Source organism: Chaetomium strumarium (assembly GCF_033439665.1).
Source record: "Chaetomium strumarium strain CBS 333.67 chromosome Unknown B0T15scaffold_6, whole genome shotgun sequence".
Taxonomy (NCBI): Eukaryota; Fungi; Ascomycota; class Sordariomycetes; order Sordariales; family Chaetomiaceae; genus Chaetomium; species Chaetomium strumarium.
The window spans coordinates 2,023,248-2,048,380 of NW_026944434.1; the positions used below are offsets into that span (position 1 = coordinate 2,023,248).

The window sequence follows — 25,133 nt, forward strand, 5'->3', positions numbered from 1 at the left end:
GAAAGGGGCAGAGCCAGTTAGGGAGCGTGAGCGTGAAGAGACGGGCGACGGAGGAGTTGATGGCAAAGCAACGAGAATGAAAGGGCTAGCCGCGCCCCAAATTGCTCCAGGGCTCAAGGAGGCGAGACTTCCATCGTGGGGATTTGTTGTGCTGCTGACGGCATAGAGTGCTGGTAACCCAATGAGGTGTGGGAGAACTCAAGGAGTCTCCTAGGGAGACTCACAATCGTCAGTTAGTCCTGTGGTTTAAGTGTGGATGCACGTGTAGGAGACGCGCGAGGATGTCCTTATAAGTTATATCGAATCAACGAGGCCGTAAAGAGAAGGATACTGTTGAACATTAAGACTTTGTGGTCTTAATATTCACTTCTCCTTTAAACCCCCCCTACGTACAAGCGACTTCTCTGGCTTACCTGGGTACATTTCTTATGGTATACCCACTTCTGCACCTTCATCACTAGTCACTCTTTACCCTGCACATCTCTATAGGTACGAGTCTGCTATGAACCATGGTAAGAGCGATGCAAAAGGCCGCAAAATGATTCACCAAAGACAGCCGCCACATTATGTCAGTGCCAGTATGTCGTTAATGATGAAGCGTGATTTCTTAGGCCGTGGCAGCCACCGACTAGAAGTCGATAATCCCATTGGATCCGCATTTCGTAATATAGATATAGCTGCTAAGGGGTGGGTTAACTCAAAACACAGAACAGCACATAAGTCGACCACACCCCATTTCGCCCACCCCCCATTCTGCCCACTTTGTAAGTCTTGGCGTCTAAACCACCCATCTTCTTCAACACCATCTATTACAGTCTGTTCAACCCACCACAATACAGGAAGCATCTGATTCGGGGCTTTCTGGCCTGCTCTCTTCAAAGCCAGACTCTTCAATACGGCCAGCCTCAATTTGAACCCGGTGGACCTGTTCAATGGAAGCGAACTGCTTGTTCGGATCCGGGACCACCCTCTTTCTTCTCGACGGCCGGGCTGCCTCTAACTGAACCTTCAGAGCCTCGTTTTCCTGTTGCAATTGAGCCAATTGGAAGTCCTTCTCGTCAAATGCCTTCTCAACCTTCCTGAATAAAAGCCGTCGTGCAGAAAGATCTTGCCGCCGGATAGCCAGGTTGGTTAGGTGAACGCGAAGGTCTACTTTCTTGCGTGGTGTCTGTAATTCGACCTCCTGAGCCATAGTTATGGTCTGGCTAGGTAGCCTAGATGCCGGGGTCTGTGGTAGTAGTAGTGGATCGTCTTTGCCAAGCGCCTGGTTCGAATTTTCCAACAAAAGAGGGCTTATCAGTGGTTTCACCATATTAAGAGGCTACAACCCGGATGCCTTCCACCTAGCTTTGATATTATGAGCTATAATTGCCTCCCTGCGAGCCTTGACGAGGCACCGCAATATCAACTGCTTGTCTAATGCCGTAGTTTCTGACCAGCTGGTTAACTGGTTGAGGAGCTTGCGGTAGGTATGCTTCAGGGGGGAGAACACTGATAAATCCAACGGCTGGAGGACGTGGGAGGTATAGGCTGGTAAAAAGAGTAGTTGGATATTGTTGCTGAAGCACTCCTATATAAACTCAGTACTTGTATGGCTACCGTGGCCGTCCAGTATCAACAGACGCTTCTAGGTAGGATCTTGCGGCTGGGTCCGGGGGATGAAGACCTGTTGCAGCCATTCCAACGCAACCACCCTATTTACCCAGCCTTTTTCAGTTGCAGTGAATAGCCAGTCCTTTAGTTCGTCCTTGGCGATAGGAAACCACTGCTATTGAACACTCTTGCCCTTGAAAATAACAGCTGGTAGGAGTAATACCCCTGTCGTAGAGATGCACTCTAAGGAGGTCTACGTACGCGAACCAGGGACTTTCCGTTGCACTGTGCATGTGTAGGCACTTCCAACTACCAAGCCGTTGATACCCTGACCTTCTATAAGGCCGAATTCGTTCAAGTTCCAGCGGTTAGCCGGTAAGATATCTTTGACGGCTAGGATCTTTAGGAGTAGGAACCAGCTGCGGATAACCGAGTTAGTAGCGCCATTGATACGGGCTGAGTCGATCTTACGGCCTCGTTAGGTACGGAGGACCGGGTTCCTTCGGATAAACCGGTTGATCCAGCTCTTCCCGATAGTCTTTTCGGGTGCTCCTTGGGCCTATAGAACCCAGCTGGCGAACTCCCGGATCTGCGCATAGGTTGGTGGGACACCTAGAGCGACCTGGGCTAAGACCCATCGCGTAAGATGATCTTCTTGTACTCGGCTAAGTGTCTGTTGCGGTTCGGCCGCAGTTGAATGGGTCTAAGTACCACGAAGGCGGTCGCGAATAGTAGAGCGTGGGATGCCGAACTCACTACAGATGCTTCGCAATGACTGGCGCCCAAGACGGTATTGCTCAACTGCATCTTGTATATCTTGCTCTGAGTAAGCCATCTTTAACTGGCAATCAGTTTGATCCAAAAAAAGGCCGTTTGGCCAGAGATTGAGTGAGTTGTGGTAAGTTGAAGTGGTTGGGTTGAAAAAGCGGTCTGGACTTACAAAGTGGGCGGAATGGGAGGTGGTCGACTTATAGCATCTTGAGGAACAAATGGTCTTAGTGTTTAGTATCTATTCTAATCTCTACAACTCACGTTCGCCAGCAACAATCGCTAACTACCTTACCTTAGGTGCCGAGAGGCTCTCTTAGAATTCATGGAATAGCGATATCATCAAAGTCAATTGCCAGCATTTTGTTTCGAATGCAGGTCTGTCTTGGATCGTTGTTACTTTGCTGCAGTATTGTGCTTGGTGTGTCCGGGCTAATAGGCCTATGCCTTGGCAGAATATTTTACGTTTGCCCGGCTGGCTCAATGGTAGAGTTCTAGACTTCTAAGTCAAGTTAGAAGTGAATCTAGGGGTTGTGGGTTCGAGTCCCACGTCGGGTGCGATATTTTTGCCAAGTTTTGATTACTACTTTTTAGGATGTTTTGTAATTCCCGCCTCTTATATTTCCATATACTGTTTTTGCGATATCTCCCGGGGAAGTTAGTTGGTGAGGGGAATGGGAAAGATAGCTCTTAGCTTGGACATCTCGAGCATGTTCAGGTTACCAGGGAGGCCGTTCGGTTCGCTATTAGCAACGGAAGATTCACCTCCATATGAGTAGTAAAGTCCGTCAATTCTAGATATACATCGTTTCTTCCAGTTGAGGTTCTCGCGGTTGAATGCAGAGAAGTTAGGAGGATGCGCTCCTTGGCTTCTACATGCCCTTGGCTAGAAGCCTTCAATGGCCGCGGCTGGTAGCAGTCTCGGATCGCTGCAAATCACCTAGGAACGAGCTCTGTGAAGAGATGTAGTTCCTCCGTCTAAACCAGCCGCGGCGGTGTACGATCCCCATGGTAAGCCCCCGCCTACACTATATATACATGTCCGTACTGCTTTACCGGAGCCGCCCCAGAACGCTGCAATGCGGAAGCGCAGAGCTATGAGTTCTTTCCGCCGGGTCTCGTAGTTCGGCTCCCATCCGCACTGAAGCACAACCCAACCATCAACTGTTGTAGCAGTCACCTCTTCTGGTCCCTGAAACTCAGCCCGAAGGGGTTGACGATGAGCCTTTTCCGCAGTCGCTAGCGGTTTCACTTGTGCTCAGCTCTTGATGTGGCCGGCAGTGGCGACATCCAGGATCTCTTTCTCCAGGCCCTCGACATGAACAACCGAGATGCCGGCACTTTCCAGGCTCTTCTTGCCCGTGTTCTCAGACACAAACTTCTCCGGCTCCATGATGCCAACATACACTGTCCGGATCGACCCAGCCAGGCGGAGCACCCTCTCGACGCACGGCAGGTTCCCGCTCAGCCGTTTCGAGCAGGGTTCAACCGTCGTGTAGAGTACCACCTTAGGAGGTAAGATCTTTTTGAGATCTTCTTCGGCAACGCCATGCTTCTGAGCCAACTTGATGAAACAACACTGCTCTGCGTGAGTGTTGCCCGGGAGCTCGAGTGTGTAACCAGTCGCGAGAATCTCGTTTGCGGCCGAGTCCACTAGGATGGCTCCCACGCGGTAGTTGGTTGGTTTCGGTGGCGACTTCTGTGCCTGCTCGAGGGCGAGCCGCATGTATGCCCTGTGGTCTCCTGCCGGGATGTCAGGCATGTTGTGAATCGTAGGTTGGAGTGAGATGCATGTCGCCAAGGTCCTGCAGATCAGCCACGGGCAAGTCGCGGCTACTGCCGGCGTCTTGCCGAGACAGTGTGAGAGAATGGTGCACGCACTGGCCAATGAAATCCCCCTACGGCATTGGCACACGCACTGACACGCTTCCAGCGGCTCTGACGCGTCGCGCCTCGAATCCCATTTAAAGTTACCTCGTTGATGAGGCAAGCGGACAATTCAACCGCTCAACTCGCCAGTAAAACACCAACCACAATGCCAGTCTACGACGACCTCAGCGACGGCGAGCCACCCTCGATCGACCCGTATGAGGTCTTGGGATTAGAGCGCACTGCCTCGCCAGACCAGATCAAATCGGCCTACCGCAAAGCCGCACTGAAGACACATCCAGACAAGGTGCCCGAAGACAAGAAGGACGAAGCCAAAGAAAGATTCCAACAGGTCGCCTTCGCCTATGCCGTTCTCTCGGACCCGGCCCGGCGCAAGCGCTACGACGAGACCGGCTCAACCTCCGAAGCAGTCGTCGACTCGGACGGCTTCAGCTGGACGGACTACTACCGCGAGCAATTTCGCGATGCTGTCTCGGAGGAGGCCATCAAGCAGTTTGCCGCGAAATACAAGGGGTCGGACGAGGAGAAGGACGACCTGTTGGCGGCCTACGAGGAGTTTGAGGGCAACATGGACAAGATCTACGAGACGGTGATGCTGAGCAACGTGCTCGAGGACGACGCGCGGTTTCGCAAGATAATCGACGCGGCTATCAAGGCTGAGGAGGTGCCGCGGTTTGATGCATATGTGACGGAGACGAAGAAGACTAGACAAGCGCGGGTCAAGGCCGCGAAGGAGGAGGCCAAAGAGGCGGATGAGCTCGCGAAGGAGCTGGGCGTCTACGACAAGCTGCGCGGAGGCAGCAAGAAGAGCCAGAAGGACTCTGAGGCCGGTCTGGCCGCGCTCATTCAGCGGAACCAAGCTTCCAGAGTGAGTGCGCTGGACAAGCTGGCGGAGAAGTATGGGGCTGTGTCGAAGGCCGCGAAGGGGAAGAAGAGAGGTGCGAAGGAGCTGGAGGAGCCCGACATCTCAGAGGAGCAATTCCAAGCCATACAGGCGGACATGATGAAGAAGCGTAAATGAAGGATTAGTTTCCTCCTGGGCTGGGCATGGAGCACTCGAGGGCCGTTTGTTTGACGATGGAGACATTGATCTGGGTCCTAGGAGAGGCATTTACAGATCGGCTTTTGCATAGAAGGGCGAAGAAGGGCGTAAAAGGGGTACGCAGCATCGGCGTTGGGGACTCTGGAATTCGAGTAACGTTGCAGGTTTGGCGGCTGCCTAATGACACGCTATGTTAAACTGGCCATCGGCAGTTTCTTCACCAGCTTTTTATCCGTCACCGAACTCCCGCCTGGGGCGGCCAACTCATTGGTTTAGATTCAGGTATTTTGGGGCTCCTTGACACTAACCATTCGGACCGGCTTCGGGCCAACCCCCTTCTCCTCGGGGGTGGATGGCCGAGCAGTGTTGCAGTGGAAGTCCAAAGTGCTCACTGCGGCTACAGCATGAAGACTAGCAAGATGAAGGGTCATGGGCATCGCCAAATGACATGCAGAATCATCCGCCGGCCCTGATTGGCCCAGATCGGGCTACCAAGAAATCACCTGGCCAACGCGCACGACCCACACGGCCTTGGCACTGGACCCTTGATGACGCGGGGTAAAGAACCTCAACTTGAACCGGCGTCTTCCGACGCAACTTCACGCGTCGAAACAGCAACCCCACGTGCAAAGCAACAAACGCCGACAAGTCCCCCAGGAGGCCATGAACAGCATTGCCGGAGGCTGTGTGCCGGGTCGCATGAGACCAAGGATGCCATGACCGACGAAACTGCGCCCGAGGTATACCCGCAGTACTGTTTCCACCTGTCGCCGACCATCAATCGCTGGTGCCATCTTCAGAACACCGACATCCTGGCACTCAAGAACCACCGAGGATTTGAGGGTGGGTCAGCCGTTGTGTTCCATGTCTTGGCTGTGGCCCCGCGGGTTTAGCTGACTCGATGCGTGAAGGCCAGGATGTCTACTTCCATCTCAACCACCCGATAAAATGGGTGCGCATCTGCGGCGTCGTGGTCGCTGTCGACGAACGCGAGACGAGGCGCTTCTACATGATCGACGATGGCAGTGGGGCAACGCTTGAATGCGTCGTGAAGGTTGCGCCTCCTGCCGCACTGGGGACGGGCGCGGCTGGAATGAACTCAAAATCCGATGGGGACTCAAACACAGCCCCGGTGGCCGACGGGCCCATTGACGTAGGACATGTCTTGGATATCAAAGGCAGCGTCACCACCTTTCGCACAAATAGGCAAGTCCGCGCCGAGAAGATCGTCCACCTGCGGTCGACCGAACAAGAGGTGGTCTTCTGGGAGAAGGTCGTGCAGCTGCGGAGGGACGTGCTGTCTAAGCCATGGGTCTTAGATCGGAGGGAGGTGATGAAATGCAGGAAGGAAGAGGAAGGAAGGTCTACAAGCCATCGCCGTAAGGAACCCGGGGAGAGACACAGCAGGAAGCAGGCGGACAAAGCTGGACTCAGGAAGACGAGGGTACGTGACGAATGCGAGGAGAATGCGCGGCGTGGAGGGCCGGAGAGCAAGGCGGAACCGGCGAAGCGGCCTAAGAAAACGACTGGGATGGAGAGCAGGAAGACAAGAGCACATGACGAAGGCGAGGAAAGCTCGCGCCTCGAAGGCCACGGGAGCAAGAGCATGCATGAGAGCAAACCGGAACCGGAGAAGCGGCCGAGGAGAGTGACCAGGCTGGAGAGCAGGAAGACGAGAGCACACGCCGAGGGGGGGGAGAACTCGCGCCTTGGAGGGCCTGAGAGCAAGCCGCAACCCGTAAAGCGGCCGAGGAAAGTGACTGGGATGGAGAGGAAGACTCCGGCTAAGCCCGTCATGCGGCTAATTCCAGTGACGGGCAACTACGACGCTCTGGGTTTATGAACGTAAGAACACAGCCTGAGATATTGCGACATGCTCCATGAGACATCATTTCTACGCGCGGAGCATGTCTCATTTCTTGGCGGAGGTGTCTCTCCAAAAGGAAACATCCGAAACTGCAGTCACCTGCATCTATCATTATTGGCCGACATCCAGAAGTTATGGCAAGTCTATATCACACGATCTCATTGCATCACGACAGGCAGCAGCAACACCACCGTATGGTATGGATCATAGGGCAGTGTCATGCGAAATCCTACCTCCCAACTTCCAAGCTTATTCCCGAGTATCATCATGCTGCTTCCACACGTGGGACACTACTCCAATTGAATTCCAGTCTGACCCTTCATCGTTTCAGGGCTAAACGCTTGGTCCAATGGAGCTGTGCGGTTTGAACGCTGCATTCCTGGCGGTAACGGCGTTAGAAAGCCCCGTCCTTGTCAACCAAACCGAGCGCCTGCCGACTCGGGCTGTCACCAGACTCGGAAGGAGGAGCGCTTGCCGCACATGTTCGGACGATCCCACCATGACAGAATCGGATCCACTTTTTCGAGGAACGGAACTTTGGGACTTCTGGCCTCCCCAGATCTCCAGATCCTGTACCCACCTTACCTTGGCCTTTTGTCTACCTATTCTCACCGATCCTGGTCTAGTGTACCTTGACCTACATTCATTCCCCTGCATCGATACTACGGCACCCCTAGTCCTACTCCGGCTCTCTGTCCCTGAGTCCAATATCTCTTCCAGTGACTTCCAAGTAAGTAAGTACATGTCGTGCTGAGGTTTCAAGTCATACCGCCCAAATCACCTTCCAGGCAGTCAACGGAGCAGTCACGCGTGCCGGCCGGCTACGGTTGTTCCTGAGCTATCTTGGTCTGTTTGGTCCTCATCCCCACAATGCCCTTCTTGTACTGTGGTGTGTATGTATTGTATTGTACAGTACATGCCTCAGGAGTATTGGCAGGGACTTCTGCATGGGGCTTTCATATGAAAATCCGACTCCTCAGCTTGTAAGATTCTGGTACCTCTTCCCTTGAATAGTACTATGCTTACGCACGGATCAGATAACGGGGCAGACAACGGGGCTACAGCTGAGGTAGGTACATCCGGCTTGTTCTGGCTGCTGGCATGTTGGAGCGCCACAAGCGGGAATGTTTACGTACCGAACCGCCACTGCCGCCGGCATGTTGGTGTACTTCAGCTATACTGAGGTCGAGAGGGACCCGAGGGGCCTAGTGACCCTCAAGCGTATACTAGTGTTCTGCGGGGGATCGCAGAGCCGCGGGAAATGAGTGAGGACCCAGTACCCCGGGCACCCCTTCGGGACAACCCCGGCCGCACGATGATGCTACTGTTGTAGTTCCGGGGAACGGCCGGTCGGCGGGCGGCATGATCACGGCGCCTGCCGAACAAGGCTAGCCGGATCTGTCTCAGACGTGACTCTCCAGATGGATCGGGGAGAGCCGTTGTGTTATACATAAGGGCCCGACGGTCGGGACCTGGCATGGGGTCATCCCAAGGCAAAGCAGCAACTCCTGGATCGTCACGCACCAGGCTCACCCAAGATGACACCAACATGGAGGTTACGGTTCGTGCTGCTAACCGCCTTGCAGGCTACTGCGTCCTTCGCCTCTCCGGTGGCCGTGCCCGAGGCCCTCCGGGCAAGGGACGACACTCCTCCGCCTAGCAGCGCCATAACGGCTTCCGCCAAGGTTGTCACGAGCGTTGCTCCGTCCGGCACGGTCCAGAGCCTCGTCAGCAAGAAGGAGCCCTCCACCAGCGGCACCATCGTGTCCACGCTTGAGACCACAGAGCCTGTGCCTATTCTGACGAGTGAGATTCCCTCGCCGACCTCGCTGCTCCCAACGGCGACGACCACCGCGAGTGTCCGCCAAAAGGTGGCGGTCGCAGCCGTCCAGATGGCGGCCGGGGACATCTTCTCGGCGCCCATTGGCACGGACGCCCCTCCGGCCAACATTGGCAGGAAGGCGGACCATCCGGTGGCCAGAAAGGGCATCACGAAGAACGGCCCGATCGAGACCAACAAGTTCTACGCCAACTTCTTCCTCGGCGAGCAGACATCGCCCACATTCCTCCACCCGTACTCAGTCGCCTGGGCGCGCGGCAAGGGGGCCTCGGGAAGCTGGGGGCTGGCAATCTCCCATATCGACGCTAAGCAGAGAGTATATGGGCCGGCCAAGCCCGGCACCGGTGCTGCGGCGTACTTCATCAACCCCATTGGGATTCAGTCCGTCGTCCTCTCGGCGAAGGAGCTGGGGTCTGACACGGCGCTGACCACCGAGTCGCCGACGGACCTCTCCGTGCAAGTCAGTCTACGCCCCAACGCACGATCCGATGCCGCCATCCAGTTCCCCCTGGTTCAGGGGTCGGCATTCATCACCGGGGTCTACAATGGGGCGACGCCCATGATCCAGACTGGCGTCTTCTTCAGCACCGTCACGCGGATGACGCAGAGTCCCAAGGCTGGCGTGGTCAAGTACAAGCTGAGCATGGCCGACGGCACTACGTGGCTCCTGTATGCACGCCACACCCAAGGCAACGCCCTGGATCTCCAAGTCGTCAACAACGGCCTTGCGCAGGCCGCGGGGGCGTTCTATGGCACCATCCAGGTGGCCAAGGACCCCGGCAACGGGGAAGCGGTGTACGACGCGGCCTGCGGTGCCTATGCCACCGGCGCGACTCTCTCCGGGACCATGTCCGGCGCGACGGGCACGTACGGCTTCTCCTTCAAGAAGGCCGGCATGGCCGACGCCACGCTCGCCATGTTCGCGCTGCCCCACCACCAGAGCTCGTTCGACGCCGCCACCAAGGGCAAGGTAACGGGCGTGCAGTTGCAGACGACGACCAAGGGGATAGCAGCCGCCGTGGTCGCCGACTCGTGGACCATGGTCGAGTCGAACCTGCCGACCAGCGTCGGCTTCCTGCCGTGGTCCCCGCAGGCTGGCAGCTTGGCGGCCCTCTCGGACGCTACCAGGCAGTCTATCCTGCGCATCGCCCAGCAGGAGGTGTCGCAGGACATGCAGGAGCAGTCCAACCTGAACTCGATGTACTACAGCGGAAAGGTAAGAAGGACTACTACTCTACTACTGGTATCTTCCCGGGGAAGTGGAACACGAAGCTGACATCAATGTTACTTAATACAGGCGCTTGCCAAATTTGCCAGTATCATTCTGGCGACGAAGGAGATGCTGGGCGATAACACGCTGGCCCAGGGCGGACTGGAGCAGCTGAAGGTGGCGTTTGACCGTTTCGTGCGGAACGCGCAGCAGTACCCACTTGTGTATGAGAGTAAGTGGTTGTTTTTTTTATTTTTTATGTTTTTTTTATTTTTTATGTTTTTTTTATTTTTTATGTTTTTTTTATTTTTTATGTTTTTTTATTTTTTATGTTTTTTTTATTTTTTATGTTTTTTTTATTTTTATGTTTTTTTTATTTTTATTTTTCTTTTTTTTTCGCAGTTAGCGCCCTGGAAGAGCCGCCGAAAGGCTAACGCAAGCAGGTGCCTGGGGCGGGGTGGTCTCGTCGGCGACCTATAACACAGGCGACACCGGGGCGGACTTCGGCAACTCGCTGTACAACGACCACCACTTCCACTACGGCTACTTCATCTACGCGGCCGCCGTCATTGGGCATCTAGACCCTTCGTGGCTCAACGCGGCCAACAACCGGGCCTACATCGACATGCTCGTGCGCGACATCGCCAACCCCAGCGCCCAGGACACATACTTCCCCGTCTCGCGCAACTTTGACTGGTACCACGGCCACAGCTGGGCCCACGGACTCTACGACACGCTCGATGGGAAGAACCAGGAATCCAGCTCCGAGGACACCATGGCCTCGTACGCCATCAAGATGTGGGGTGCCGTCTCGGGCAACGCCAACATGGAAGCTCGGTACGTTTCTCATTTCACATTTGTTCCCCCCTTTCCCCCCCCCCTCCGCGCCTCTCTCCCGTCCCTACAGCTTTCTTGGCTTTTTACCCCACCCCCCCCCCCCCCCCCCCCCCCCCCAAATGATATATATATATATATATATATATATATATATTAGTACTACTAGTACTGACCCAAACCGCCTTCCGTGTGTGTCTCCAGCGGAAACCTCATGCTCGCCGTCCAAGCGCGCTCGCTGCAGTCGTACTACCTGTACACGACCACGAACCAGGTCCAGCCATCCAACTTTATCGGAAACAAGGTGGCGGGGATTCTGTTCGAGAACAAGGTGGACCACACGACCTTCTTCGGCGCCAACGACGAGTACATCCAGGGCATCCACATGCTGCCGCTGCTGCCGCACACGCCCTTCATCCGCACGCCGCAGTTCGTGCGCGAGGAGTGGGAGACGTACTTCGGCGACGGCCGCGCGGCCGCCATAGCGGGCGGCTGGAAGGGCATCGTCTACGGCAACCTGGCCACGGTCGACCCTCGCGGTGCGTACAGCTTCTTCAGCCAGGCCGGTTTCGATGCCTCGTGGATCGATGGCGGCGCTAGTCTGACGTGGTATTTGTGTTATTCTGCTGGTAAGTTTCCCCGCATGGCCTTCTTCACACTGGCAATTAAAGACGTGTGCGTGTGTGTATCCTGCAGGGTATATGAGCTGACGATTTTGTGCTTTGCAAACAGCACTCGGCGGGCTTTGAGTTGCTTGGTCCGAATACCACCTACCTTAGTTTTGTATTGTACAGGACCGCGGGCGGTTGGGTTCCTTCGTCAGTGGCAGAGAGGGCCGTGTCGCTACACGCAGGGCTTGTTGTGTTGATATGGGACTCAGTCTGGCAAGTTGGACAGCAGCATCCTTTTACCTGACCTTTACTATCTCTGTACACCGTTTTTCTTTCTCTGTACACCGTTTTCCTTTCTCTGTATACCGTTTTCTCTCTGTATACCCTTCTTTTCCTTTCTTTACCTTGTATACCTCACCGTACCTTTCTGTCTTTGTAAACACTTAGGGCATCTGGAGCATTGGTAACCTGCATAATTCCATTACAGCGGCCGCTTTTGGTCATCTCTAGTACTCAGATACTCGCTATCCACGTGATGGGAGCCACGACCCAGCTGTATTGCTAAGCTGTACTCGGAACTGCTGAAGCAAGTTGAAGTCTTGTTGTTTTCGGGAGAAGCCGGAGACAGATGGTCTGTACTGAGATCGGATGGAATCTCTCTGTCGAACGAGTGTCATGCAGGCAAGGCGGCAACTGGCGAGCAATCGGCCGTTCCTCCGCGGTAGCAGCTGGCATCTCTCACACCATCGCTGACAAATTCCAGGGAATCCAGACTCAACTTCTGTGACTTCCCCACCGACTTCGCAAGACATGAGCGGTTTGAGTCATATCATAAGTCATCAAATCGGCGCATTCTTTCCGACGTCCAGTCAGCGTGACTGCCCAGGTTCCCGTCGCCGCTTCCCTCTATGAGAAAAAAGGGGGTTGCAGTCCCGTCGTTCAGGGTTAGGAGTATACAACGTATGGCATTGCCCCTGTTGTTGTTCTGACGGAGGGCAAGTAAGCAATGTGTACGTTTCATTCACAAGAGGCCTATCTTTTATCTTTGCTTGCATCCTTTCGGTTCTGTGAGCTCCAGTTTAACATCCTCTGTTACTAACCAGTGTTCATAAAGCTTGCCGCTGGCCCGGCAACTGTGCGACCTCATCTCGATTTGCTCCTGCCGTGTACGGCTCGGGAGTTGAGCGGCCACTGGGCCGAACACCAGGCATCAGTGTGCCGGGGAGTATGCATCCCCTAAAGCGGAAGGTCCCGGCTTACACGTCCTATTTCCCTGAAAAAGGGGGGTGTTACAGCCAGGCACAGCACGGCCCGTATAGTACCAGTGGAGGTACTTACCTATCCTTGGATAGGAGACAGAGAGGGGATGACTCAAAGAGGATGCGAGATGGGATTGATATTCCGATCTCAGCTAGGTTCAGATCAACCCTGGGAGGCTCGAGAACTTCTGGGCTAGGACTACAGAACTGGGGTGCCTTCCTCGGTCATGACGCTGCGTTTCCGGAGTGCCACGGAGCTAGGTATTAGGAGTGCCTGCCGGTCGTCAGACAGCTGCATTTCCGGGCACAGACCGGTGCCTGACAGTCACCTCGGCGGCAGCGGCTACACACTGGTTGGTGGTCACATCATATTTCGTTGGGGGGACGATTCGAGACCGACCGATCACACAGCTGGATACTTACTTCTTCCGCGAATGCGATCTGAACGCATCTCCCATCACAATCACCCTCGTAGCTCTTAAGTTCCGGTTTCGTCTCAACACCCATCCGTCCACATCCCAGCAAGTCAGCGTCAGTTACAATGTCGTTCGCGTCCAGCAGCAATCCATCGTCCGTCAGCAGCAGTCCATTGTCCGTCGCAATGAACGACTTCCTACAAGCTCAGGAAGACGGGCAGTTCGCCTGAGATGATGCCGACCGGGAGGTGTCTGACAATTAGCTCAACCCGGTGCGGAAGGCGGACCTCGTGTTAGCGAAGCACAAGGTGTTCCGCGGCGGCAGCGAAACGGATCATCGAATCCCGCCTTTCCCCTTCGTGGGCAGGGGCGCATCGCTAGGCAGATCCGGGACGACAACCGTATATAGAGTCGCGCCCCCTGACGGGTATGACTACCGCCGCCCGCTTGCCCTCAAGGTCATTTCTTGCCAGGGGGAGAAGCAGCTCCTAGGCTCGGACAGCGAAGCCCGTAGCAGGGCACTCAAGGAGGTGAAGACGATGTCGCGACTTAGACATCCACATATAGTTGCCTATGTCGCATCATTCGAGTCATTCTGCTTTAATACACGGCTGATTAGGTATTGCCTGCAGAAGAGGACTGGAATCGGTGCGCCATCCGAGCAGCGTGTGAAAGATCACGTACTAGCCATCGCGATGTACCCGCCCGCTGGTGGTAACCTGAACACCTTCATGAGCGATGTGTTCCTCGATCCCAGCCGAGCCAAGTGGATCATACCACGGCTGCACTCGTTCTTCGGCTGCCTCACACAGGCCGTGACGCACCTCCACAAGCAGGGCGTGCAGATCTGGCACAAGGACATCAAGCCGGAGAACATCGTGGTGGACGACTTTGGCCAGCCCATGCTCACGGATTCCGGCCTGTCAAAGCACTTTGAGACGGGCGATTACTCCGAGGGCCCGACGCCCAAGACGCTCAAGTACGCCGACCCCGAGTCCCTCGCGGAACAGAGGCGCGACGAGCGCTCCGACATCTTCTCGCTGGGTTGTGTGTACCTGGAGATCGTCACCGTCCTGCTGGGCCAGCCAGCCAAGTTCGCGGAGGAGCAGCTCGCCCATATTAGAAATACTAGCAATAGTAGCACGCACCAACATCCCTCCTCCTCTCCCTTCTTCGCGGCCGACAGATCCTACTACTACTACGGAGGACGGAGCGAAGACCGCCCGTTCAAGTACGCCGACGCGCTGCCCAACCTCCCGACCTATCTCGCCACGCTCACCAGTCTGGGCCACGAGCTCGCCGCCTCCGACCCCTCGCGCGAACGCTCGGTCCACGCTCTTCTGCCCGTCCTCCCGCGCATCCAGGAGATGATGAGCGCCACCCAGCACCTGCGGCCCGAAGCGCACCAGCTCTACCCCTGGTTCTACCACCTGTACTCGGTTTACGACCAGATCGTCGGGGGCGGAGTGTGTGCCAACTGTGAGGCGGAACGGCGCACGGGCAACGTAATCATCATCCCCGGTCCGAGCTCGAGCCAGAGTTCAAGCTCAAGCCAGAACCGGAACCAGAGTGGCATGCTCAGCCGCACCTCGACGGTCGGTAGCGGTGTTGGTGGTGCGCCGTCGTCGTCGTCGTCGTCCTGCGAAGACCTAGGAATGAATCCCGCCACCGCCGCGGCCGCCAACGACGACGACGTCATAGACAGGGACATGGACACAGACGCCGCCGTACCCCTTCTCACAATCTGCGCCTGCGCCTGGGACCCCTGCAGGACGAGGACGACGAGGGGGGTAATCCGGCATCGTCACAATGGATTCCCCCTTCGTCACAGTGGATTCCCACTTCATCGCCCGTTGACGTGGGCGAGTGTTCTGGTTGAAGATCGAACTGAGATGGTGATTACACAGCATCGAAAGGGAAAGGAGTTGTTTAGGATTGGTTGATGGGAAGGTGGCATGTCCAAAGGAGTTTTCTCAGTTATGTCCTCCTGTTTCCATGCTTTTTTCTGTGTGATGCTTTCCCCTCGAGTTGGCAGCGGGTATTGTTGGGTTTCTGTCCCCACTGTGAGAGGTTACGGGCGCATCTATACCTTATCACCTACGAAGGGGGATGGCAGAACGGGTAGACACTCACTGGCTTGTCGATGGGCATGGCTTCTTGGGCTGTGTGGATTATATTGTACATGTAACATACCATGGTGTCTGGTTGTGCCATATCTGTTGGTTTTAATTCTCTTTCTAAGAGCCCTGTTTCCGGGCCCGGAGGAGGCGCATCGGTCCAACATGGTCCATGGCGGCTTCAAGGTTCAGAGACAGGAACATTGTGGGATCATGAAATGTCACATACGAGGAATACAACGGGTTTCCCTAAGGTAAATCGTCTAGGCCACTGTGAATCCGGCCCCCTGTAAGATTTGATGACTCTTGATCTTGGAGTCGCGGCTGGTGTTGGATAGACTAGGTCTGCGTCCCCTATCTAAGCCAAGCCTTTGCCACCGAGAAGAACAATCAAATAGCCTGCCCGGCTAGCTCAATCGGTAGAGCGTGAGACTCTTACTAAAAGGAATCTCCGTAATCTCAAGGTTGTGGGTTCGACCCCCACGTCGGGCTCAATTCCCGTCTTCGAGACTTTCATTTTTCCATCTTGGTCATCCTTTTTCGTACTTTCGCCCCGGCTGAAATGTCCCATTTCCCCTGGAGCTTCCCTTGTCTTGTTGGCTAGCGTGACTACGTCTTTGTTTTTCTCTGTTTTATTTAAGCATTTATTCCAGTTACTCCGGTCATTCACATTTTGCATTGGCTCGTTCTCCATTTATCAAGCAGATTTGTTGACCGAACAACAAGCCGAGGAAAAAGGAAGTCCCCTCGGGTAAGTTCTTGCCGATGCGAACCATGTCCTTGTGTGCTGCATCTGCCAGGGGAAAGGGAATCACTAGCGTAGGCGCTTGGAGATACGATCGAAAATGCTGTGTTCTGGCCAGTGTGAATGTGGATTGCAATTTTTTTGATAGTGCGCGTGCGCAGCTACGTTGGCAGTACAGCGAGGGATCGGCAAATTCTAGACAACAGAAGACCTTTGCCAGGTTACTTCGCTGTCACTCATTACGCAGTAGCCACCGACGAAGCCGAGTTGCTGGAGACAGTGCATGTTGATGCCCCCTTTTCAAGGGGCTCATGGGGTATTCCTGGAGTAGACCAAAACTACAGGAAGAAATGACATAGTCCCTCCTTTATTATTCAGGAAATACACGCTGCCTATCGATTGGAGCTCAACTTGAAGCCTGCCGAGTTGATTGACCATGGATGACGTTAGGGGGATTCAAGCTGTGTTGCTGTGTGGGTGAAAGACCGACGATCGGTAGGAGAATGACATCCTCCATCCGTCACGTTCGAGATCCTTCGTTGTTGGCGGGGTTATGCGGGTTCCTGCGGGGTTCCCAAGATGGTGGAGCGTGGCTTGGAGAGCATTCCCGTGATCAAAGGCAATCCCCCAGATGGCCCACAAGCACTTGGCTGTCCCCCGCATGAGATGTTCCACCAATGGACCAGGCCTCGAGCAGGCCTCGGCACCCCACGCAATGCCCGAAATTGCAATAGCGGCATGCGCCGTTCAGCCAGGAAAAATTCCAGCCGAGAGACGGCATGAATGCGGCACGAATGGCTGTTGCTTCCCGCCTCCCGCGCCGGTGGTAACGAGCTCCCGCGGCATCCCGTATTTTAAACGCAATCCCGGCCTTTAAATAGCCGATTCCGCTCGCAATGCGCGCGCAACCGTTTCGGCGGACATTCGCCCCTCGAGCTGTCCCTGTTGTTGGAGCCACTGCCCTGTGGAACGCAGCAGCGCCGCTTACAGCGTCACCGGTGGGCAGCCAGCGGATCAGATGCAATACCGCCTCTTCCCAGTCCATCACACATTCCAATCGCTGTACGCATGGCCGGGGCTAGGCCTTCCATGACGTTGCCCCTCCTTTTCCGACCTGCCCGATTCTGACCCTCCAAAGCCCCACGCCGACCGCCTTTATCAATGTTGTCCCATCCACCATCGCAAGCAGCAACTGGCCTGCCCCGGAAAGAACAACCACACCTTCGCACTTTCCGATTCAGCAGATTTATGTCCCTGTGGCGCAAGTCTAAACACAAGCACACCATGGTCCATCACGCCAGCAACCTCAGTTCCACCCGCTTGGAGGACACGCTCATCCCCGGCGGTCCTGGTTTAAGTCTCAAATTGGATGCCCTGTCGATGAAGCCCACCGCAGCAACACCCAGGAGGCTGCCCGACATCACTGCCGACATCCACACTTCCCACGTAGAGCACCTCCCGCAGGGAATCATCGAGACGGACGAAGAGAAGAAACACCACTGGTTCGTCGGCAGCATCGACCAAGGCACCACATCATCGCGCTTCCTCATCTTCAACGGTGACGGCGACCCTGTCGCGAGCCATCAAATAGAGTTTGAGAATCTTTACCCAAAATCTGGGTATGTTACGCTCACTCCCACCCCCCAATCTCCGCTCTGCCTCCACCCTAAGCCGGGATCGCTGCGGAGCCTCTGCATTAGCGACGCCTGGGCTAACAACTCTAAATTGAAGATGGCACGAACATGACCCGTTAGAGCTTCTCCGCTCCGTCGAAGAATGCATCGAAGGGGCCATGCGAGAGTTTGTCGACCTGGGCTACTCAAAATCCGACATCCGCTCAATCGGCATCACCAACCAGCGCGAAACAACAGTAGTGTGGGACAGCACCACCGGCGAACCGCTCCACAATGCCATCGTCTGGCCCGACACCCGGACAAAAGGGCTCGTGCGCGAGCTCAAGGCGCGCGAGGACTCAGATAGCCTCATGGACCTCTGCGGCCTGCCTCTGTCGACATACCCCAGCAGTGTCAAGCTCATGTGGCTCCTCCAGAATGTGGATTCCGTGAAGCAGGCCTACGAGGAAGGGCGCCTCGCATTCGGAACCGTCGACTCTTGGCTTATCTACAGACTCAATGGCGGCGCGCAAGCCGACAAGCCCGTTCATGTCACAGACAGCACCAACGCCAGCAGGACCATGTTCATGAACCTGCGCACCATGCAGTACGATGACAAGCTTCTGGGGTTCTTCGGCATCGACAAGACAAAGGTACAATTGCCCAAGATTGTGCCGTCGTCAGATTCCGAATGCTTCGGCAAGCTCGCCAGCGGCCCATTAAAAGGCGTTCCCATTGCCGGGTGTCTGGGCGACCAGTCCAGCGCCCTGGTCGGCCAGTGCGGATTCAGTCCCGGGCAGGCCAAGAATACGTACGGCACCGGATGCTTCCTCCTGTACAACGTCGGCACGGAGCCTGTCATCTCCAAGTACGGCCTGCTGGCCACCGTGGCCTATGACTTCGGGCGCGGCAGGAAACCGGTGTACGCGCTGGAGGGCAGCATCGCCGTCGCGGGGTCGGGCGTCAAGTTCCTGCAGAACAACCTCGGCTTCATCGAGTCCTCGAGCGAGATCAACGCGCTGGCCGAGTCGGTCCCGGATAACGGCGGCGTGGTCTTCGTCACGGCCTTCAGCGGGCTGTTCGCGCCGTACTGGATCGACGACGCCAAGGGCACCCTCTTCGGCATCACGCAGCACACCAACAAGGGCCACATCGCGCGCGCCACGCTCGAGGCGACGTGCTACCAGACGCGGGCCATCCTCGAGGCCATGGAGAAGGACTCGAGCCACAAGCTCGAGTCGCTCGCCGTCGACGGCGGGCTCTCCAACTCGGACCTGTGCATGCAGACCCAGGCCGACATCAGCGGCATCCCCGTCGACCGCCCGCGCATGCGCGAGACCACCGCCCTGGGCGCGGCCATCGCCGCCGGCCTGGCCACGGGCGTCTGGCGTGAGCTCGAAGACCTCAAGGAAGTTGGCCGCAACGGCCGCAAGGTGTTCATGCCGCAAATAAAGAGGGCCGAGGCCGATAGGTTGTTTAGGAAGTGGGAGCAGGCGGTGGAGATGAGTAGGGGGTGGGTGAGGGATGATTGCATGGCGAAGTGAAGCGGTCGTCCTTTTTCCTTTCCTTTCCTTTTTTTTTCTTTTTTTTTTCTTTCAGCTTGGGTGTCCTTTTTGTGTGATTTTCATGGCAATGATGGCGTGGAGCGGGTTTGGGGCAATGGGTTTGCTTTCTTCAGGCGTCTTTTCACACACTTTTAGTTTCAAGTCTAGTATGTGCTCGGTGTTGGCTGGCTGTCTCATACCGTGGGGTACTACATTCATCGAACAAGCATTTGCAACCCTGGTGGAGGAAACGGGATGGGACCTGTATGATAGTAGGGAGCTATAGAGCTTAATGGCTACGGTGGTGTTAAACTACGAGACGTGTTTTCTGTCCGCTATCTTAGGTTGCGATGTTGTCGAACTTAGGCATAACTCTAAAGCCTTGTTCATTACTTGAGTCGTCCATGGTAAGGGATAACACTATAACGTTAGTACTATAAAGATTCCTTCAAGCGCCAACCTTGCCACCTCTACCATATCTACCTGTGAGATGTCTATTCTTACTTACCTAGTCACTAAACTCGAGGAGATTGTACCTATTTCGCTTCCATGGGTGGCTAAATCATCATAGTCCGGCATGACGGTCATTCCCTTGGTGTCCTTCCTGTCTTGTCCGGAACATGGTTAGGTACGTACATCATTCAAGTGGTTCACAGTCTACTAGGTTAATGTCCATCACCACTTTCGCCTCCCTTCAGCGTGCCGCGGGTACTACAGGTGCCGCGGTGCCGGCTACCACTTGGCAGCGAAGCCAATGTCATAGCCAAAAGGATCTCACATGCCCGTTGTAGTGTGTTGTTTGATCCCTTTGGAATGACACCAGTCCCATCTCTAGTACTGACTCGAGGTATTCAGGCCGTAGGGATCCAAACGGGCCCAACAATAACAAACCGTGAGAGAGACCTATCTCAGTGTCCCGCGGATCTACCACTAGAACGACGACTTGGCAGCTTGATGACTGATCATCCTGTGCCACTCTTCTTGTCCTCTGTTGCTTAGACAGTACTATCACCTTCGGCAACGTGAAGGTTGATCCCGGTAGCGTAACCACGGCATTCCGTTGGCGACGTGGTTGGAATCATCAATCCACCTACCACATAATGTTACCTATGATGTCCAACTCATGGTCCATTGTTTGGTACACGTCATATCTTCCCCGGTGTGCATTACACCAAGGGTTGCAGTAGGTTGCTCCACGATCGTCCCTCATCCGATGGACCGTTTGCCGATCAACTGCGGATGCGCATCCCTATGATGCCATCCTCAGGGTCCTCTTATTCCCGTGAGCATACAACTGAAATCACAACTTGCTGACCGTCAACAGATACGTCACCGATATCATCGGATCATCGCCTCCGATGCTGTGGCTGGTCCGAGGTTCAACCGTTGTTTATGCTGGGCCATGACTGACTCGAGCATCATGACTAAGGCAGGAGAACTGTGGAGTGTTTCACTGCCCTCTTTGAATCATCTGGATGCCTTGCTTCGCAGGTGGTCAAGTTTTGTTCTCCCGGAGGAAACAGTCCCAAGGTCTTTGTCGAGTCACGAGAACAAACTGCCAGAGAGCCGTATGGATTTGGTGCAAGTGATGTTTATTGCACGATGTCCTAGGTGATGCTCCCGTCGGATGCAGACCCGGGGGAATCACCACACAACTAGCCGCGCCAGACCCTGTTCCGTAACCCGTCTCCACGATGCGCAGTGCAGGTACCCGCAGCCCTCCCTTAAACCATTGCGCGCCCGCCCTACTCCGTTGCTTGCAACCCAGAAGCATATAGGTATACCCGCACCGCCCTCGTTGTTTTCATGATCTCATCCTCCACATTCGGTCAAATAAGATGGCTTGCCACGAGGCAGATATGGGTGCTCAGATCTACGCGCCGAGTATTGACGGCGGTAGAACGAGGGATTCTCGAGTGGAAGAGGGGAGTGGTATGCGTTTCGCGCGCTCCGCCTCCGTCTCAGTATTAGAAAAGGGGGCTACAGAAGGGGATCCGAATTAAAAGCGAAAAAAAGGAGGTGAGATCGTAAAGACCGGCGGCAAAAATAGAAATAATCGCGGAACGTTGGTTATGGCTCCGTTCACATGATGATAGCAGGCACGTCGACGTTTGCCTTGATGGTCTTATGCGGCAGGATGCTGCCGCCGTTGACGTAGATCTCATCCCCGATGGTGACGTCGTCGCCCAGGACCGTCACGTTCTCGAGGCGCGCCCATTTTCCGACTGTGCTGTTCCAGCCGACGATGGTGCTCTTGACCCAGGCGTGGTCCTTGACCTTGGACCCTGCCATCAGCACGCAGCGCTGCAGCCGGACTCCGTCGCCCACCACGACGTCCGGGCCGATCGTCACGTTCGGTCCTATCCTGCAGTTCTTGCCGATCTTGGCCGAGGGGTCGATCAGCACGTTGCCGCCGTAGACGTATGGCTCTGTGGCCGGTGTGAGCAGCTTGGAGCCCTTCTTCGCAAGCGAAGACAGATACAAGCAGGTGCCTGTGAGGAAGTCTTTCGGTTGCCCAACATCCATCCAGAAGCCCTCGAGGTCGAACGAGTGCAGCTGCCCGTCCTTGACCATGGCCGGGAACGTCTCCTGCTCGATGGATGTGGGTCGCAGCTCGATGCGCTTCAGCACCGAGGTGTTGAGGATGTAGATACCGGCATTGATACGGTTGCCGACGAACTCGACGGGCTTCTCGACGAAGCGGTCGATACGCGAGGGGTGGTTTGGCTTGTGGACGATGACACCGTACTTCGACGGCTCCTCCACCTTGGTTACCACGATGGTGCCCTCGTCACCGTGTGATTTGTGGAATTCGGCGAGCTGCTTAAAGGGGTATTCGCACGTGATATCAGAGTTGAGGACGAAGAACGGCGAGTCGTCCTTTGTTAGAACCTCCTCGGCAAGCTTCAGGGGGCCGGCGGTGCCCAGGGGTTCGTTCTCGATCGAGATGGTGATGTTGATCCCGAATTGCTTCTCGTACTGTTCAGGGTACACCGTCAGCTTTCTGCGCCAACCCCCGACCCCGACCCTCTCGGGCTGCGTGTAAAGGCACTAACCTCGGCGAGGTACTTCTCCATAATCTCAGGGCGATAGTTCACGGCCAAGACAATGTCGGTGACACCAGCAGCGGCAAGGGCCTCGATCTGGTGCAGAATCATCCGCTTGTTGCCGAACTCCACGAGCGGTTTCGGCAGGGTCAGAGTCTAGGAGAGTTGGTGTCAGCGACCCTTTCGGTGACATGACGGGGAGTCGGGCATCATCGGAAAACGCACGAGAGGACGCAGGCGAGTGCCGAAGCCGCCGACAAGAATTAAGGCTGCGAGAAGCGAAGCGAGGTTAGCCTCGGTCTCCTGCATGCGCAACGCACAACGCACAGATTCTTACTTACCCTTCATGGTTGCGGTGGTGGTGGTGAACGAGCGTACGAAGGTAGAAAGGTGGGGAAATTAGAACTCGGGCGCGCAACGCTCAGCAGTTAAATAGTAGGCAGCCACCTTGCTTCTGGAAGAAAGGCAGTCGCGAACCGCGAGAACAGTAAAAATACGAGGTATATATCGTAAGGGACCACGACGTCGTGTTCGAACCTAGCTGCGAGGACCGCGAAGAGCCCGATCTGGGAATGCAGGAGAAGGACACCTTTACGGGGCCCACGGCTCGCGCCACTGTCGCGGCAGCTAGCGTTGTCACAGGGCTGCTGAAGGGGTGGTTTCCCAGGCCATATCCCAGACTAACAGCCAATCAGCATGCTCCATTCCCCCATTGCGAGATTGGATCGCACAGCAGCACCCATGACCGGGTTTCTCGAGTGGGCCTTTTTAACTTTCTGAATAAGGGGAAAGGTCAGGGGCTACGCAATGCTTGGTCCAACAACACCCAACGACGATGACCAACAATGCACAGAACATACTGCATATAACCAACGATTCCGTGGAACAACGGCGTCTCGCCATGCCGGTGGTCACCTGCTCAATTCGCTACGCTGATGACGTGTATGTCATATGAAACATAGGTACGGTAGGTAGAGAGGTACGGAGGGTGGGAGGACAAGCTTGAGTAGGTAACACAAAACTCGGCTATCTGCAAGGAAAGGCCACTCTTCCAGATCCCAGGGTCGATGAAACGCGGAACGGAAAAAGGCGCTGCTCCAGGCCGTTGCTGATGTCGCGCGGATGCTTGGGGGTTGAAAGGTGGTGTAACCCGTGACCGTGCCGTCTTTGTACGTTCAAGAGTGGCAGTCTTATATCCGTGACGGAACAACGAGGAGACCCAATGAGAGACAGAGTGGACGGCTCCAGCTGACTGTTTGACCGAGTGCTGGCGGAAGCAATGTATCAACATTAACAGCTCATAACATTGTTTCGCATAGATCTGGTGTAAGGTTGGCTGACGGTTGGACGCATCGATACCCATGTTGACCAACAGGTGCACGGAACATTTGGAAGTACGTCACGATAAGAAGACACCGCGTCGTCCTTCCATCAGCAGGCCATGAAATGCCTCATGCATAGTTTATTTTGAAGGCCGTCAGAATTCTTGACTAACATAAGCCTCGTGAGTCATCGTCATCATCGTCATCATTCATGAATCATCAAAGGATGAGTGAGTTCTTCCAGCAAGAGAGAAGAGGAAAGAAAGTAGAATCCCGATTTCTTCCCAGCCCAAACCTCTCTCGATTACCCATCAAGACAATCATGACCGTACCCTCTCACCCTGAAACCCCTCCAGAGCAATAAGTTGAGTGGTGTGAGGCCGTTCCGCCCTTCCCCCCTCCTCTGGCCCCCGAGATGCCGCACAAAGTGCCAGGCGAATTCGTAGAAACAGGTATGCAACCCACGACCAGAATCGGACACCATCCGGTGGTCAAAAGGAAACCAACAGCGCCGCGCTGTGCCAACCACCAGCGGAGAAGACGCCAGGGCATGCCCGGGAGAAAAGTATAAAAAAGGAAAAGAGAAACATTCAACTCAGACTAGGCCAGCCAACCTTTCCCTATGCTCCAACTGGTTCAATCCGGTCCAGACACCCAGTCCATGGTCCGGTGATGCATCTTCCGCGCGTGCCGTGTCGTGGCCAAACCCAGAGTTGCCTCCAGGAGTACTACCCGCCCGACTCAATCTCCTCGTCTGCGTTTTCGTCTTTTCGGTCCGGCTGGTGCTGTGATACCCAGATATAACCGGCGACGACGAAGGGAAGAAAGAAGAGGGGGGGGAAAAAGACAAAATCAAAAACAAAAGCCCGGGCCATCAAGTCTTTCTGTAAATGGGGGGAAAACGTGAGAGTCATGAAGCAGGAACATGAAGCCAAGCCCAGCCCATAGCCTCCAGACGGCCAAAAAGGGGGCTGAGTGGGTTGGTGGTATAGAAAGCATGTTCGATGGTGTCGAAAATTGGTCGTCCAAAAGGCCGAACTTTGTCTAAATTGGGGTCGTCGTCGTAACGGGTCGTTCAATCATGTCGTGATGATGCTGCCGCGAAAAAGAAAATGCTGTCTTTTTGGGAAGAGAGAAATGAAAAAGCTCATGTCTTTCAATCCATCCAATTCTCCAGGACTTTGGGCTCCTCAGGTCCTGAGAACGGAGTAATGCCACGAATAGGGGTATAATCTGCGGCCGTGTATTCATCTCTCTTTCTTGTCGTGTTGCTGTGAAGCCTTCTCCGAAATGTATAGCAAGAAAAAACGATCCGGTTTTATAAGTAGTGGTCTTAGCTTTTTGTTTTCTTTGGTTTGAGCTGCTTCCTCTTCCTTGGTTCGGTCCAAGCTCCCGACCAGGGTGAAAGCGGGTAA

General features: G+C 55.1%; 8 protein-coding genes and 2 non-coding genes across 10 annotated transcripts; 8 read left to right on the forward strand and 2 right to left on the reverse strand.

The window, feature by feature from the left end:
* The first annotated feature begins 2,830 nt into the window (after nt 1-2,830).
* B0T15DRAFT_t177 lies at nt 2,831-2,919 on the forward strand. Its single transcript has one exon. It is a non-coding gene; the product is annotated as a tRNA-Arg (tRNA).
* Nucleotides 2,920-3,133: 214 nt separating this feature from the next.
* B0T15DRAFT_540172 (cytidine deaminase-like protein) lies at nt 3,134-4,153 on the reverse strand. Its single transcript, XM_062869773.1, has one exon. It carries the CDS (start codon nt 4,121-4,123, stop codon nt 3,620-3,622), a length of 504 nt encoding a protein of 167 aa, XP_062719197.1. The 5' UTR covers nt 4,124-4,153; the 3' UTR covers nt 3,134-3,619.
* A 120-nt stretch (nt 4,154-4,273) lies between these two features.
* On the forward strand, nt 4,274-5,769 carry B0T15DRAFT_540173 (DnaJ domain-containing protein). Its single transcript, XM_062869774.1, has one exon. The coding sequence runs from the start codon at nt 4,343-4,345 to the stop codon at nt 5,270-5,272; it is 930 nt and encodes a 309-aa protein (XP_062719198.1). The 5' UTR covers nt 4,274-4,342; the 3' UTR covers nt 5,273-5,769.
* Nucleotides 5,770-6,009: 240 nt separating this feature from the next.
* On the forward strand, nt 6,010-7,136 carry B0T15DRAFT_495974 (uncharacterized protein; the record flags this gene model as incomplete). Its single annotated transcript, XM_062867139.1, has 2 exons — nt 6,010-6,136; nt 6,205-7,136. The coding sequence occupies 2 exons, from the start codon at nt 6,010-6,012 to the stop codon at nt 7,134-7,136; spliced, it is 1,059 nt and encodes a 352-aa protein (XP_062719199.1).
* A 187-nt stretch (nt 7,137-7,323) lies between these two features.
* Nucleotides 7,324-8,521, forward strand: B0T15DRAFT_274117 (uncharacterized protein). The gene is made up of 2 exons (XM_062863496.1): nt 7,324-7,894; nt 8,198-8,521. The coding sequence occupies exons 1-2, from the start codon at nt 7,510-7,512 to the stop codon at nt 8,341-8,343; spliced, it is 531 nt and encodes a 176-aa protein (XP_062719200.1). The 5' UTR covers nt 7,324-7,509; the 3' UTR covers nt 8,344-8,521.
* A 177-nt stretch (nt 8,522-8,698) lies between these two features.
* On the forward strand, nt 8,699-11,793 carry B0T15DRAFT_513605 (glycoside hydrolase family 81 protein; the record flags this gene model as incomplete). Its single annotated transcript, XM_062868053.1, has 5 exons — nt 8,699-10,216; nt 10,298-10,442; nt 10,654-11,047; nt 11,249-11,673; nt 11,777-11,793. 5 exons carry the CDS (start codon nt 8,699-8,701, stop codon nt 11,791-11,793), a joined length of 2,499 nt encoding a protein of 832 aa, XP_062719201.1.
* A 1,662-nt stretch (nt 11,794-13,455) lies between these two features.
* On the forward strand, nt 13,456-15,209 carry B0T15DRAFT_560442 (kinase-like domain-containing protein; the record flags this gene model as incomplete). The annotated part of the gene is made up of 5 exons (XM_062870530.1): nt 13,456-13,509; nt 13,594-14,423; nt 14,454-14,467; nt 14,537-14,966; nt 15,032-15,209. The coding sequence occupies 5 exons, from the start codon at nt 13,456-13,458 to the stop codon at nt 15,207-15,209; spliced, it is 1,506 nt and encodes a 501-aa protein (XP_062719202.1).
* A 639-nt stretch (nt 15,210-15,848) lies between these two features.
* On the forward strand, nt 15,849-15,939 carry B0T15DRAFT_t178. The gene has a single exon. It is a non-coding gene; the product is annotated as a tRNA-Lys (tRNA).
* A 1,537-nt stretch (nt 15,940-17,476) lies between these two features.
* On the forward strand, nt 17,477-19,349 carry B0T15DRAFT_402245 (glycerol kinase-like protein; the record flags this gene model as incomplete). The annotated part of the gene is made up of 2 exons (XM_062865149.1): nt 17,477-17,811; nt 17,924-19,349. 2 exons carry the CDS (start codon nt 17,477-17,479, stop codon nt 19,347-19,349), a joined length of 1,761 nt encoding a protein of 586 aa, XP_062719203.1.
* Nucleotides 19,350-21,277: 1,928 nt separating this feature from the next.
* On the reverse strand, nt 21,278-22,856 carry B0T15DRAFT_274168 (nucleotide-diphospho-sugar transferase). Its single transcript, XM_062863497.1, has 4 exons — nt 22,738-22,856; nt 22,622-22,665; nt 22,406-22,552; nt 21,278-22,328 (listed from the first exon to the last, which is right to left on the reverse strand). Exons 1-4 carry the CDS (start codon nt 22,742-22,744, stop codon nt 21,432-21,434), a joined length of 1,095 nt encoding a protein of 364 aa, XP_062719204.1. The 5' UTR covers nt 22,745-22,856; the 3' UTR covers nt 21,278-21,431.
* Nucleotides 22,857-25,133: the final 2,277 nt, after the last annotated feature.

Excerpts from the sequence above, each read along its gene's own strand:
- B0T15DRAFT_540172 (XM_062869773.1), bottom strand. The coding sequence starts at position 4,123 with ATGCCTGACATCCCGGCAGGAGACCACAGGGCATACATGCGGCTCGCC.
- B0T15DRAFT_540173 (XM_062869774.1), top strand. The coding sequence starts at position 4,343 with ATGAGGCAAGCGGACAATTCAACCGCTCAACTCGCCAGTAAAACACCA.
- B0T15DRAFT_274117 (XM_062863496.1), top strand. The coding sequence starts at position 7,510 with ATGGAGCTGTGCGGTTTGAACGCTGCATTCCTGGCGGTAACGGCGTTA. Across the intron at positions 7,895-8,197 it reads TTCCAGTGACTTCCAAGTAA|ATAACGGGGCAGACAACGGG; the intron begins GTAAGTACATGT and ends CGCACGGATCAG.
- B0T15DRAFT_274168 (XM_062863497.1), bottom strand. Across the intron at positions 22,553-22,621 it reads GCACTCGCCTGCGTCCTCTC|ACTCTGACCCTGCCGAAACC; the intron begins GTGCGTTTTCCG and ends CAACTCTCCTAG. Across the intron at positions 22,329-22,405 it reads TGGAGAAGTACCTCGCCGAG|TACGAGAAGCAATTCGGGAT; the intron begins GTTAGTGCCTTT and ends TACCCTGAACAG.